The sequence below is a fragment of the Cervus canadensis genome, chromosome 12 (genome assembly GCF_019320065.1).
Source record: "Cervus canadensis isolate Bull #8, Minnesota chromosome 12, ASM1932006v1, whole genome shotgun sequence".
In the NCBI taxonomy this organism is placed as follows: Eukaryota; Metazoa; Chordata; class Mammalia; order Artiodactyla; family Cervidae; genus Cervus; species Cervus canadensis.
Genome location: NC_057397.1, coordinates 72,986,276 through 73,001,761, shown reverse-complemented (window position 1 = coordinate 73,001,761; position 15,486 = coordinate 72,986,276). Strand labels below are relative to the sequence as shown.

The 15,486-nt window shown below is 38.0% G+C and overlaps 1 protein-coding gene across 1 annotated transcript; it reads right to left on the bottom strand.

Annotated features, from left to right (window-relative positions):
• Positions 1-1,790: 1,790 nt before the first annotated feature.
• CA1 (carbonic anhydrase 1) lies at positions 1,791-12,187 on the bottom strand. The gene is made up of 7 exons (XM_043483133.1): positions 11,987-12,187; positions 11,319-11,516; positions 9,802-9,920; positions 7,075-7,170; positions 6,305-6,367; positions 3,702-3,857; positions 1,791-2,486 (listed from the first exon to the last, which is right to left on the bottom strand). Exons 1-7 carry the CDS (start codon positions 12,021-12,023, stop codon positions 2,370-2,372), a joined length of 786 nt encoding a protein of 261 aa, XP_043339068.1. The 5' UTR covers positions 12,024-12,187; the 3' UTR covers positions 1,791-2,369.
• Positions 12,188-15,486: the final 3,299 nt, after the last annotated feature.

The window sequence follows — 15,486 nt, the reverse complement described above, 5'->3', positions numbered from 1 at the left end:
GGTAGGGAGAAGTTTCATAGCTTTACTCACATATTTATAGGAATCCATGCTCACAAAAGGGTGAAGAACCACTAATATAGAACAACCAGAATTATAGTAAATGAAAATTTTCTCTTTTGAGTTCTGTCAGGAAATTAAATCTTTCAACATTTCCCCCCTCCCTTTCCTTTGCCTTAATTCTCTTTGATTAATTTAATGCTTTCAGAGCTATTTTGCTGAAGCTTATAGAAATGAATAATTTAGAAAACAGCTGGAGCTACCTGGACTCACAGATTAACTAAAGGGTTTCATTAAAGCTCAGCATGGTATTTATGAAGAGGGTGGTCCTGAGACAAAAGCCACCAGCGAGTAGACGCGCCTTTCTACTCTTGAATCTATTGCTGAGCCCATCAGCTGGCATGGTTATTCTGGATGGTTAGAAGCCCAGCAGATTTGGCAGAAAGAAAGTCAGTGGCCAAACATCGTGGAAGAGACAGAGAATCCTTGCAGGACATTCAAATCCTCCACCCAAGTTGGCAACAAAGGGAGAGGGCACAAAACAGGAACGTGAGTCAAAGAAACATTCGCGCTGCATGCTTAGGTGATCCGATGTCTTGTCCACATGTCCCCTCTCAGCAGCTGCTTTTATCGGCTACTTCAGAGAAACGTGGACAGCTCCCATAATGCACCTCGTGGCTCTGCCAAATATGTGAAATTCTGGCAGAAGCAAGTAGCTGGGATCCACGCTTTCCACCTGGCATTTAGCTAAGGGATAAAGTTTGATGACCATCATATATCTTCTGTCACTTCTTTGCCCTTTCCATAATAAGACTTACAGATGTATTTAAATCCTGGAATCCATTTTTAACTTTCTTAAAAAAAAATGTGGGTCATCAAGTCGAGTCCTTTTTCTTATCCTTGCCTTGAGATTTATTTTTAAATTGTTCAATTTATTTTCGGAAAATACTTTCAAACGTTGTAGGTCCTGAGCCTCTTTTGCAAAGGTATTTCTTAAAATCATACTCCTCTTTCTTTGGCCCTCGTGATGACCTTTGATAACTTTAGATGAAAAATTTATCAAGCCTGTTTCAGGCCTCCTCAATATCTGGCAAATATATATTAATACACACAGTCAGAGTACGCTTGCAAAGAAAGTATTTACTTCTTTAGAATGTTTATGGGGGCTGAGATAAATGAAGTGCTCCTTGGCCCTCACATTTTTAATAAAGAAGATTCACTTAAATTCTGAGCTCCAAATAAAAATTTCCAAAGATGTCTCCTAGGATTTTTAGGTACAACGATGTCTCCTAGGATCCTTATTGCCCTCAGAGCAATAAAGAATCTGGTTTGTCTGTCTTTTTAACCATGATTACAGTTGTGAGGAGTTTTGACTGATTCTGTGACATTAGACAAGACTAGAACATGGGAATGGATGTGGGTTTTGATCACCATTACGATTTCTCAGAGAAGAGAAAGTAAGTAAATCACAAAACTAAACACCGGACACAAGATTTGTAGAATTCTGAGTGTAGATATGGCTTCAGAAAGAACTGACTTCAGGTTAAGTACACACCAGACTAAATGACTATGTGATGTTTCTATATGATTCTAAGTCAAGCGATTCCGTCATTATTTTTATAAATAATTCACAGGTGATTTTTTTTTCCAAATTTGATGTACAGATTCTTCATGTAAGCTAACTAGTTATAATAATGGGACAACCCCCTTGGCTTTGCTAAGGGTGGAGGAATAACCAGAAGTGTCAGTTCTTATATGAGATGTATCATTTTTATAATAGAGCACACAAATGGTAGCAAGGTTGGGCCCTTTATTTTGTAATGATATAAAACCCAGTTGTCATCTTAGCTGCATATTGGTCTTCAAGAGTAAGCAAATGAACTCCTAACATTTCATCTCAAGCTGCTCTTAGATCATCACATTTGAGTAATAGACCTGATATTGCATCAAAATAATGTTTCACATGAAAGCATTTAAGATTCTTGAATGTAAATGGGGTAGAAACCTAATACCTTTTAGAAGTACAGTACATAATAGATAAGAAGAAAGGGATAAAATGATTTTTGGTTCAATTAAACTGAATAAAATGCAAAGGGATAAAAGTCATTAAGAAATGAAGTATGCCTTGATTGCAATGATAAAGAAATCAATGTAATAGATTTGAATTTAAGCACAAGTTTAGTGAACTTTCAGATTACTATTTGAGATCAACACTAAGCACAAAAAATAATTTTGCATTCTGCAGAGTAAATTCGCAAGTAGGCTGTCTTACTGGTATTGAAAGAAACGTGTTTCTTAAAGCTTGTTTTGTTGGATTATGTCAGAAGCAGAGCTGTGCTTCCTGACGGAAGATGAGCTTCCTCTTGGGCCCGTCAGCATGAAGCTCTCACCGTTCTGCCCTTCAGAGGCTGGGGCGGCCGGTTGTTGCACTTGATGGGGACTTCTCGATCACCTTCAGCGTTTGCTAGCAGACAGCGGAACTGCGCCAGCTTGGGGCAAGGATAACATGTTTAGAGAAGCAAAAGCTATTGATGTCACACAGAACACTTTTTTTTCCCTAATATGATTGATGCACTGATATTTAGAAAATCGGGTTGAAGACTGCAGTGGTTTCACAGATGGAAAGGGAGGAAGCCAACAGTTCTTCCACATGTCTTTGTACCAAGCATTTGGCTTCAATTATCCATGACTGACTGGATTAGAATCCCAGCTTTCTTACGCTTGGGAAAGAGACTGCCCTGCTTGGCGCCTCAGTTTCCATATGGTGCTATTTCATTGTGTGTTGGTGAAGGCTAAATGGGCTGACACACATCAGGTTCTTAGAATGGCGTTTGGCATTGCTAAAGAAGTGTTAGCTCTTACACCGACAGGCCACACTGCCTGTCCTACAGGCTTGCTGTGCGACTTGACTGACGAAGCGTATGTAAGGCACCTGATAAAAAGAGTTGCTCAATCAGTGGCTGCTGCTGCTGCTGCTAAGTCGCTTCAGTCGTGTCCGACTCTGTGCGACCCCATAGACGGCAGCCCACCAGGCTCCTCCGTCCCTGGGATTCTCCAGGCAAGGACACTGGAGTGGGTTGCCATTTCCTTCTCCAGTGCATGAAAGGGAAAAGTGAAAGTGAAGTCGCTCAGTCGTGTCCTACTCTTAGGGACCCCATGGACTGCAGCCCACCAGGCTCCTCCGTCCATGGGATTTTCCAGGCAAGAGAACTGGAGTGGGTTGCCATTGCCTTCTCTGCAATCAATGGCAGTTTTTATCATAATTATAAACAATAATCAATGAGATATTTTGCTGAATATTTAAGAGCTTAAGCTTTAAAAAAGAACGAAAAACCAATGTCAATGATCAAGGTACGCCACTCGAGCGTCACAGTTCCCAAAACCTTAGTGGCACTCCCAGTGACCGTTTTCTTTTGTTGTTGAAGCTCTTAGGAAGATATGTAACAGGGTTGGATTTTTCCTTATTAAGGTGAAAAGAATAGCGGGAATTCTGAATCTCTACATAAAGAAAAAAAAGTGCTTATAAATACACTTTACTTTTTGGTTATTAAATAGACCTTATGTCACTAATAAGTCTTTTTCAGTTGAAAGGAAAAGGGAACTCTCCAAAATCAAATTGCAATAAAAATTTCCCTCAGTATGAATTGAGCCAATATTCCTGCTTTGCACTTCCAATTTCTGTGCATGCACCTCTGATACTCTACCTGTTCTGAGCTCACACTGATGTGGTCTTTAAAGATGATCCAGGTGACACTGTCATGAAGAGGGGGGTGAGTCAGTGAACCAAAGTAGGTCCAGTATTCCGGGGATGAAGGCAGGAGGACAGAGGGGTCGAAATTTGTGAATGGAGCTTGCTTGTTCTGAGAGAAAAAGAAAAGCAATATATTATTGTGCCATGATATAAGATATTTACATCATTACATATATGACATACATATTATTTGATAGATAGGTCTTAGCAAAGCATTTAATCAATGTTTCTACTACATAGTATTTCATGACTGGTATCTGAGTGGTGGCGCAGCTCCCCATTAATTCAGGAGACACAGGTTCGATCCCTGGGTTGGGAAGATCCCCTGGAGAAGGAAATGGCAACTCACTCCAGTATTTTTGCCTGAAGAATCCCATGGATGGAGGAGCCTGGTGAGCTACAATCCCTGGGGTCACAAAGAGTTGGATACCACTTACTGACTAAACAACAGCAACAACATGTTTGTAAATATAAACAGTAAAAGTAATAGATAACTGAAAATGTGCTACATTAGAATTGTGACTGATCTGTCTTCTTCCTTCTTCACTTGGCTAAGTATAAGCAAAGGTTAAAAATTTTTTTATAATCTATATTCTTTATTCTTATTTCTTTACTGATTGGTCATATTGGTGTATAGAAAATAAATTGATGTTCATATGCTACTATTTTATGTAGTCAACTTTATTAGAACTTGTGTATTAAGTATGTTTATTTTGTAATTTTCCAGGTGGATGTCAATGATCATACCTCTACACTTGATGATAGTTTTGTCTTTGATTTTCTAATACTTATCCTAATATGTACTCAGGTCTCTCATTATTTAACTACATTGATTAGGACATTCATTGGAATGTTCATTTGTGGTGGTCACAATTGACACCCTGGTTTTATTCTTGATTGAAATGAAAACATTTCAAATATTTCACTACTAAGTTTGATGCTTGATTCCAATTTCTATTTGGTATTCTTTCTTAAGTTCAATTTAAGTTTTAACAGAATTTTTTTCTTTCTCTCTTTTACTCTTCAGGAATGGACACTGAATTTTAATCAAATGTTTTCCAAGCATCTAACAAGTGAAATTTGCTGATGTAATAAATTATACTGGGAGATAGTCTAATATTGAATCATCTTTGCATTCTTTGGATAAATTCTACTAGTTTGAAAGCATGACTCTTTTAATATACTGTTGAATACGATTTGCTGTAATCTATTTTAATATTTCTTTTAGCTATATTCCTAAGTAAGATTGGCCTATGATATCCTTTTTGTGGTGTTCTTAACCAGTTTGGGTATTAGGTTTCATTAAATTAAATTGAAATAAGTTTTTTTGTCCCCTAATCTAGGCAGTTTAGTTAAAAGTGGCATGACTGCTTATTAAAAGTTGTGTAACATTTCCCCATAAAGTGGTCTGGGCCTAGAGTTTTCTTTTACTGGATACATTTTTTCTTTTTTACTATTTTTTCAACTTTTTTTTGGATTATTGGTCTATTTAGACTTTCAATAAATTTTGAGTCAGTTTCTCTATATTTTCCCAGGCATTCATCTATGTGATCTAAATTTTCGAATTTGCTTGTGTAGTGTGGTACTGCTGACCCTTGAACAATATAGGGCTTAGGGGAAATCCGCACATAACTTTATGGTCGCCCCTCATAATCGTGGTTGGCCATCAGCAGGTTCAGTTAAGGGACAACTGTGTGGTGCTAGAGCAAGCATTTATCGAAAAAATAATCCACAGTTTACTGGGCCTGCGCGGAACCCATGTTGTTCAAGGGTCAACTGTACAAACTTTTCTCCTTTAAAACCTTCTAATACATTGTTAATTATGACCCATTTCCTTATTTGTAATAATTTTTTGTATTTATACTTTTTCCCCATCATCAAAAGTGCCAAAAGTGTCTTTTTTTGGTTATTTTTTCCCAAAGAATTAGCTTTTCATTTTATTAACAAAATTTTACCTATATTTATTCATATTTTCTCTTATTTTATTAATTTGTTGCTTCATCTAAATTAATCATTTCCTTCTACTTTCTTTTCATATATAATTTTTTATATTCTTGAATTGAGTGCTTATTTATCTTTAAGCTTTCTCACTTTATAAAATACTCATTTGAAGTTTAATTTTTTTGGATTCAACATGAACTAGATTTATTTTATATAAAAGTATGATAGGTCTCCAAACTGTGAATGACAATGGCAAATCTCTGACATACGATTTAACTCTTTATTATCAAAATGGTGAAGCTAAGGTTAAATATATCAGAGAAATTCATCTTTTTCTAAGCTGACAGTGGGCATCATGGTTATGATCTGTGAAACAGCTATGAAAACCATTCTTCTACAGGCTTCATCTTGCTTAAATGGATAAGCAGTAACTATGAGATACAAAACCAAAATAAATCACTGAGTCAGAGACCTCAGAAATAAGGAACATGATTTTCAGATTGATGGTTTTGCTTAGGACTTCCTACTCCTTATATTAAATATGCAATTACATAATTTCCATGGTTCTGTAGATTCTTGTTCTCTGATTTAAACTAACTTAATTAGTCTATTTACCTTAGTTTTAATTGCTTGTAGGGCATCAAGTACTTTCTGCAGATTTGGGTTGGCCTGACCCACCTAGAGATTTAAAAAAATAAAGTGTGAGATAAAAATTGTTATCAAGTAAAATCCTATTTAGTTAATTTTTAAAAAATTAAAAACAGAAAAGATATGCAAGTCAAAATACAGGGATTTAGCAAAACTAAAATACAAAAGCAAATCTCTTTGGTCTGTTCTATTAATTAAAATGAATGGCATGTTATAAGTGTTCAATAAAGATTAACTAGAATTGCTATAATTCCAAAAGTTGGTAACCCAAATATAATCAATTTAATAATAACTTCCCTATAGGACTTTTCAGGGACTCTCCAGTAGAAGATTTGAATCATCCATATTAAATATCAATTGAACTTTCTTTATGGGACAAATGTCCTCTTCATATTTTTTTCCTGATGAAATATTAAATTGATAAACTCCTGACTCTGTGATGTAGAAAGTTTAGAAGGAAAGTGAAAGATGAGCTGAAAAATAAAAAAATTAGTCCCACCATCAACACCTTCCCATTTCACCTCTGCCTGAAATTTATTTCTCTCTTCAGGAGGGGAAAGTCAAGAGAAAGCAGACATACACTAGAGACCCGCTTGTTTACCTGTTCTGTCACTAGTAGAAGGGGACATTTCAAGAAAAGAAAGATGCAAATATCCCTCTGCTGTATTTCATCCTATTTTGAGGTCTGATTGGTAAGGAATAATTTTAGCATAGCTCTGATACTCTCTATGACTCACCTTCACCAAAACACCAATAATCGCCAAACCATCAGCCTGTGAGGCGGCATCAGCAAAGCTGGGGTACTTGGCAGAATTCCAGTGAACCAAATGAAGCTAAAAACACAACGTGATTGAGCAGTTACTCATACCACTGTGAAGGTAAAATGCAAGTTAGACCTTAACAGGTTGATATATAAAGATTTATCTTGGCTTGGATAGATAAAACTTGTGTGACCCTTTATTCAGGGCATGGGAAAGGCTATGCTTGCACTCTTAAGAAGGGTTTTCTTAAGAAAATAGAGTTGAATAGAGTGGGCACATTGCAAATCCTGGAACCAGTAAGTAAAACTTCTTTTTTCCACAATATCATAACTATTCAATATTACTTCTTAAAACAAAACAAACAAACACCTCTCTGTTTATTGTGAGAAGATCAAGTATTTCTGGCTAACTAGTTTGGAAACAAAAACTGAAATAATTTTCTAACTTGAGGTACTTGATAACTTTGTGAGAAGGGGCTCCTGAGATATCTGGAGTCTTGGCCAATGGCAGGTTCTCTTGAGCATATCCAGACACCTTTCAAACCAACATCCTCAGCCTAAGTCCTCTCTGAAATTCTAGACCTGTATATCCAAGTATATGTGCACGACTTCCTGATACTTTCTTGATATCACCACATGGATACCTGATATGAATCTCAAACTTAACAAGGCCAAACTAGCACTCTTGACTTTCTCTTTTCCAGACCTGTTTCACTTTCCCATTTTAGGAAAAGGCATCACCTTCCATCTAATTGCTCAACTGAAAAATGCAGCAGTTTTTCATTTCTTACTTTTCTCCACTTATTGGCATCCATCCTTCAGCATAGGGCATAGATTTTAGCCTTGCACGTAGTACACAGCTTTAAGTCTTTGCATTACCTGCTGATTTTCCTCTGGGATGTCAAGTCAAAATGGCAGGATTTTGACCGGAATTATGGCTGAACTCAAATGCTACTCCTGAAAAAGTCTTTTTCTGACCACCTAACGTAAAGTGATCAGCGGGTCGCTTGGGTCACGCTAAACCACACCAGTCCTCTCCCCGCCACCCACACTTCTCGTCTCTCTCTCTCCTCTGTCTTTCTCCCCTGCTCTCTCCTGCTGGTCTCCCTCCCACCCTCCCTCTTACCCTCTCTCATATGTCGAACTTAGTGACTGAGTACCTGTCAGCTCTAGCCTGGATTAATTTTACTTTTCTCAAATTAGGTAAGAGAGTCATTGATTCAGATTTCTTAGATACAACCAAATATCCTGCCCCTGACATAATACTATTACTAATTTAGGCTTTCGGCCCATTTGATTTCAGTCCACTTTCAATTTTATGAAAAATAAATAGAAAAAAAAACCATGTAATGAATTTCTGTACCATTGAAAGTTATTAGCCTGGCTTTCCAGTGTAACATAGTTTTATTTGTATACTATTCCCAAGTCTTCTATCAAAATGAATAATACACATGCTTTGTACCTAACAATCCCTCTTATAAAAATCTGCCCTACACAATTGCTTTCACCAGTGTGTAAGATATTTGTACAAATGTATTCATTGCTGATCTTATTTGTAAAAAAACAAACAAACAACAGAATGAAAAGCGAAAGGCATTGCAATTGTTCCTATGTAGGAATTAGTTAATAAATTCTAACATATGTGTACATGGAAATACCATACAGACTTCAGGAATTCCTACTGACTTGGAAAAATGATCATGATCATTGGCAAATGAGAAAAAAATGTTGCAAAACTATGTGTATTACAAATTCATTCTATAAGAGTAAAACAAAAAAGCCAACCCGTCTGTATTGGTACAAACATATTGAATAGTCATACATACAAAGAACAAAAATTTTTTGTTTTCAGTCTCTGTACCCACTGTTGAGAGTTTGAGGCACATTTTCTTGATTTTCCCATGGACATACAGACAGAATGTCTTGAACTGAATCACAGACTTCCATGTGGAGGCAAGTCAAGAGGCCAGAGGGTAGTGGCCTGCGGCCAGGGAACCCCAAACCCTCATCCAGAGTATGCTACTCATTGTGATGACTCCTGAGGTTAAACTGGCCCTCTCGGTAGGATCTTAATGGGGTGCCTTGGCCTGGCTACACCTCTGCTACGGGTGTGTGCACACTGGAGCCTTTAAATGAGAACAGAATGATGGTGTGTTCCTGCTGGGGGTCAAAGCTTTAAAAGGAGAGTAGCAACTCCCTTTGAGGTTAGCCTGATGTCAGGCAGTTTTTGAGACATTCTGAAATGAAAGCAGATTCTGAGGCTCAGGAGTTTGTCTGCAAATTCACCTGCCTCCCTCACATGAAAAATTCTCCTCTATGGCCAAATGCAGCGTGTCTGTGTAAGTTTAATGGAACCTAGGAATTCTTTACAGGCCCAAGAATGCTCATTTCTTTGGAGCCATTGAAATTGTGTCTTATGTGATAAGAGGAACTTCCCTGATGGGTCAGAGAGTAAAGAATCTGCCTGCAATGCAAGAGACCCCGGTTTGATCCCTGGGTGGGGAAGATCCCTTAGAAAAGGGATAGGCTACCCACTCTAGTTGTCTTGCCTGGAGAATCCCATGGACAGAGAGCCTGGCGGGCTACAGTCCATGGGGTCACAAAGAGTTGGACACGCTGAGCGACTAACACACATACACGTTAGAAGGGAGCTACTTCTGGGAGGACTCGGTGTAGCTTTCCCTCACTTACTAAGCTACATTACCTCTGCAGAATATTTGGCTCCATCCACTAAGTGCTCAGAGCCATAGTCATCTGTGGTGCCCCAGTGAAAATGGAACTGACGCAGCCTGTAGCTTTCACACAGAGGACCACCTTTCAGCACTAGAAGAAAAAGGAAACTGCTATTAGTATCACAGTCATAAGCTCCAGCTTGTCTCTGCGTTTAAGACAAATTAACATTCAGTTGGATTGAGTAGAAATAAAAATAAACAGTAGCGCCAAAGTTTCCATCTTGTTGGTTTTTTTCCCCTGTGTCCACAATGATGGTCTTCAAATGTGTGGGGTGCCTTAAGATAGTGCGTGAGTTATATATGGTTCTCAGCACATGGGCTATAACTTTATCTTTTCCTGTTTTCAAGAAAACATAGTGGAAGACGAGTGAATTATAGGATTATAGGCCTTTCCTTGAATCTGCTTTCGTTTATCAGTTCATTCATTCTTTCAACAGACAGTAATGGACAGTATGCATTAAGGTATCTAGCAATTTATTTTTAGTAACAAATCACTCCACACATAGCTTGTAACTGATCAAGATACAAGAGGGTATTCTGACAGCTTTGCTGAGAATCCCTAGCTAGGGACCAAAAGAAAGTTCCAGCAGGACAGTAGGGTCACTTTTTAATTTAATTTAAATTTAAATTTTAAAATTCTAACACTGAAGGGTCATTTTGCTTTAGAGAGTCTATCCAACCATATGATTAATAAAACACACATACTACCAGACCTAATCCAATATTAACAAAGGATGTAGCCCCAAGATGTCTAAAATTTAGGCTCAGAACCTTGGAGGAAAGTGTTAAGACAAATTTTTCCTTTTGACAGTAGAGCTGATTTATTAATCTGTCATTTAATAAATTATTCAGTAAACAGCTTTGAGAATTTTCCTGTGAATGAGGAAGTGTGCTAGATTCTGGGAGATGAAGATAATTCAGTTACTATGATCTTAATAGGGAGAGGGGAAGCTAGACAAAATACTTATGCACAGATTGATTCCATCCAAGATATACCCAAGACCAGTTTTTTTTTCTTTTTTTTTTTTACTGGTACCCAAGCACTTCACGGTTATGGAGGCTTTTTTCTGGCCACACAAAATAAATATACTCTTCATCTATATTTCTTCCCTAATGTGCTCCTCCACCCTCATCTCAATTAGAAAATATTTGCCTTTTCAGTTTTTACATTCGTGAGGGTTCACAGAATTTTGTGAAAAAGCCTGTTTATTCAGAGGGTGTAAAGTTAGCATAAAGACATTGGGAGCCAGAAGAGATGGAATAGAGTCACTGAGAAGGAAAAGGGCTGAAAAAAGACAGAGCTGGGAGTCCCCATAATCACCTTTAACACTTGGAAATGTTTTAAAACTCAAGATGCCTCAGTAGATGGCATCTATGCTACACATGTGCACAAAAGACTGAACATGGGTGTTTGTGTTTCTGAAAGCCCTATTGCTTAAATTTCCCCAGTAAAGTCAAAGACAAAAATTAGAAGGCTCTTTTGGCTCACCTGATCTATTATCACTGTCCTCAAAGTTTACATGGAAGGAATGTCCCACGTTGACGATTTCTTTGGCTGTGGCTGGATTGTAGGAGACACTGACAGGTTTCAGAGACTCATCATGTTTGGTTTCACTGGTTTTAATGTCGATAGGAGATTGGTTATTTCCATTTGCGATGGGGTACAGCTTGTCCCAGTGTTCAGGACCTACCAGGACAAGCATATGATTACAATCAAAACTTGATCTAATGCTTGAGTCCAAGTTTTAGGAATGTAACTTTACTAGATTAGGATTTACTCAGGTATCTTAAATGATATTCTGGTTAACTTAATGGAAATTCAAGGTTTGAGAATGACCCTTTTCCATGCTACACTAAAAAAGTGTATTTGTCAACAGAAGTAATATAGTCTATGGGATCAGACTATACATATTTTGCTGTTAGCAACAGACCTCTCTGTACATTGAGAGGAAGAGAGGAGAAAAAAGGCAGAATACATTTTGTAGACAATCATGGCCCAAAGGACAACTGTTGAGAATGCATGCAAAGCAAATGTAAGTCAAAGGCACTTCAAACCATTAATCTATGACTTTACCGTTATTTTAAGTGCTCAATATCTCTTTTACTGGAAAAGGGAATAAGCTGCTATTTGATCTACATGAGCAGAAGAATGCTTACCGTTTTCACCATCATATCCCCAGGCAGGACTTGCCATGATCTTCTACTTAGTTTTCTTTTTCTGAAAACAAAGATAACACCTGAAACAACTGACTGTTAACTGAAACCACAGTTCGCAGGTTTTTATAGAAACGTCTCTGCCCTTGTGCATGTGTATTAGTCACTCAGGCCACTATTTCATCATCTTTATCTATCAGGAAGTATATGCATGTTAAAAAAAAAAGGTATTGTTTAAAAAAGCTCACAAAGGTCAGGTCAGGTCCAGTTGTTTTATTTTCTTATATTCTTAAAGAGAAATATCAACATCTTGGCTTCTGCAAAACCAAACCCTGTTATTCTCATCTTAGTAGAAGATCTGGCTGAGTTATCACACATGATTCTTTGAATTTCTAGTTTAAAAAGACTGTGCATTTGAGATTCCCAGCTTTTACCCTTGCTAGGCACTAAAGCAATACTAGCAAGAGTAATTAAGTCAGGAGAATAATTTGCATATTTACAGGCAGATCAGAACCAATATCATGATGTGAATTTAAAATCAGATAAGAGAATCACTAATCATTTGTAATACACTGGGTTTGTAATTTGTAATATATTGTAAAATCTTATGGAAAAACCCAAACTTTTTGGCCAACTCAATATATTATTCATGACAGTACATTTCAAAGACATACGAGATGAGAGTAAAGTTCCTCATCTTTGAGCAGTATTGGAATTCACAAATGGAGATATGTTTTATGTGTGAGCACAGTTGTGTTCGACTCTTTGCAACCCCATGAACTGCAGCCCACTCCCCGCCCTTCTCTGCTGCCTCACAGGCTGCCAGCTTTAATCTGTATGCACTCATTCATGCATTCAACAAATCACTGTGTGTGTGCGCAGTTGTGTCCGACTCTTTGCAACCCTGTGGACTGTAGCCCACCAGGTTCCTCTGTCCATGGGAATTTTCCAGGCAAGAATACTGGAGTGGGCTGCCATTTCCAACTCCAGGGGATCTTCCCAACCCAGGGATTGAACCTGTGTCTCTTGCATCTTCTACATTGGCAGGTGGGTTCTTTACCACTAGAGCCACCATTAATGGAGAACATTTTATTAAGACTGAAATTAAATACAGTCCAGTGTTTATTTTACACATCAAATATCAAAATAGAAGCCTTTCTTTTGTATAGTTCTATACAATTAGTAGAAAGAAAAAAAAAAAACCTGGCTGCTAACGCAGGAGATGTAAGAGACATGGGTTCGATCTCTGGGTTGGGAAGATCCCCTGGAGGAGGAATTGACAACCCATTCCAGTATTCTTGCCTGGAAATTTCCACGGACAGAGGAGACTTGTGGGCTACAGTCCACAAAGAGTGAGGCAGGACTGAGCGCTCACGTACGCATATGATTTATAGGGCACGTTCATATTATTTTACCATCAACACCACCCACAAAAATCCCATACAATGAGTTATCATTTTGCAGCTGAGAGATGTTGAGGGTCTTCACCACAACCAGAGAGAAGCCAAGACTCCAGCCCCCACGTCTAGCTGCTTTCTTTGCCTCCATCTCCGCGGAAGGCCGCGCTGGCTGAGCCAGGAGGAGGGTGATCCCCAGTTTCCCGTCTCGGCCCACGATCCTCCTAAGTCCAGCTGAAGCCTGGACTGAGGTGAGGCTTGCCAGCTGTTGAGTGATGAGAAGATTCACAGGACTTGTCAAGGAGGCAATGAAGAGTGATTAATATGTGTCAGATCTTGGCTAGGTCCACATTTCCAAGGCTCTAAATGTGCTCAGGGGAAACACAGCCTGAAAAAATAAGCCTTCCCAGTAACACCTTCCGTGCCCTGGGAGCCATACCTCCTTCCACATTCGGGTGTTGTCTGAGCGCCCTGGGCTTTCGGAAGGAAGTGGGTCTGTCACAGCTCTTAGCAAGGCTTATCAGAGCCACGTTATCTGCCCCTTTTGGGTGATGACTGCTCACTGGCTCAGATACAGAATGGGAAGAGACCTGAGTTTCCATTCCTCACTTTAGTAAGTTGAAAGAATTATTACTTAAAGGGAACCTTTAAAAGACACCGTTTATTGTGGGTCCAGGATATCTCAAATGCTATACTAAAAGTTTATATGCAGCAAATCATTTAATTCTCACAATAACCCAATCAGGCATTAACATCTGTATTCCACATAGGGAGACACTGCAGACAGCCCCTCAGGGTTATAAATGCTTGTGAGTGGATGCTTACATCGCGTCAGGCCATGGTTTAAACCCAGATCTGTTTGACTCCAACGCTTGTACTCTTTCTTGACTTTCCACTGCCAACAAATACCCGCTGATCTCCATCTGATTCTGTTTGCAGGAGGGTTGACTTGGTGGATCCAGACTGGTCTGTCTCAAGGTGACCAACAGTTGGTGTTGACCCTTGGGTTACTTTATTTTAGATTTAGAGTCTCAGGTTGCCCAGAAGCTCATAGAGGGATAGAAATAGGCTACTCTTGGTCAGTTACCACTCTGATTTTTTTGTTTAGTTGCTAAGTTGTGTCTCTTAAGATGCCTGCTGACTGATACTTTGTTAAAAGTAACTTTAAGTTGAACTACTATATTAATCAATCAACCTATTTGAGAAAAGGTAACTCCCCTTTTATTATATGATTACATGATAATTCATCACATGAATGTTTAACATTCATATAGGAATGATAATTTATTTAAAGTTGAGGCACAAAATTGGCCTGAATCCTGACCATCATGACCCTGTATTCGATTATATAGCTAGGGTGTGTTTGTTTACTACCACAAGCAGAAAGCTATATAGAGAAAGATGTAAAATTTAATGAGCACCTTTGGTTTATATCCTGACACTCCTCTCATTTACTTTTATCAGATTTTCTGCTTACAAACTTCACCTTTCAGCTTAATATCTGTACTAAATCCAAATATCTCACTTTGTGTTCCTTCCACTTTCACCTGTAGCATCCTCACAGGACATTTTTCTAAGCCTATAATCTTTGGACTGCTTTTGCATACCAAAGAGTTTAGTCTACATTGAACTCTGCTCTTCTAATTTAAACACTTTATTCCTTAAAGACCATCAAAGATGTAAGCACATATTGTAGAAGGTTTCCCAAGCCCTGTCCGAACATTCCAAATAAATCCATAGGTACTTGGAGCAGGAGCAAGCTAATGGAAAAACATATTTATTTTTAAAAAGCAATGTAAAACTGCATAAATAAATTTTGATAGAGAATTGGTTAACTGCTAAATTGAGAAGTATCAAGCTATATGTCAATAAAATAGAGAAAATAAAAACAAAACACTGTAGCATTTTAAATAAAAAAATTTAAATGTTGAAGGAATGATGTGCAGAATGTTTAATTTTAACAATTACATTGGCTTAATTTTCAAATTTGATGAAAATGTATTAATAGGCTGGGGAGAGGGAAGAAAGATTGCTTTCTTTACCTTATAAAATGGAATTTTAGAAGTCAAATATTTACTGGAAAAAACTGAAAGCTAAAATGTTGAT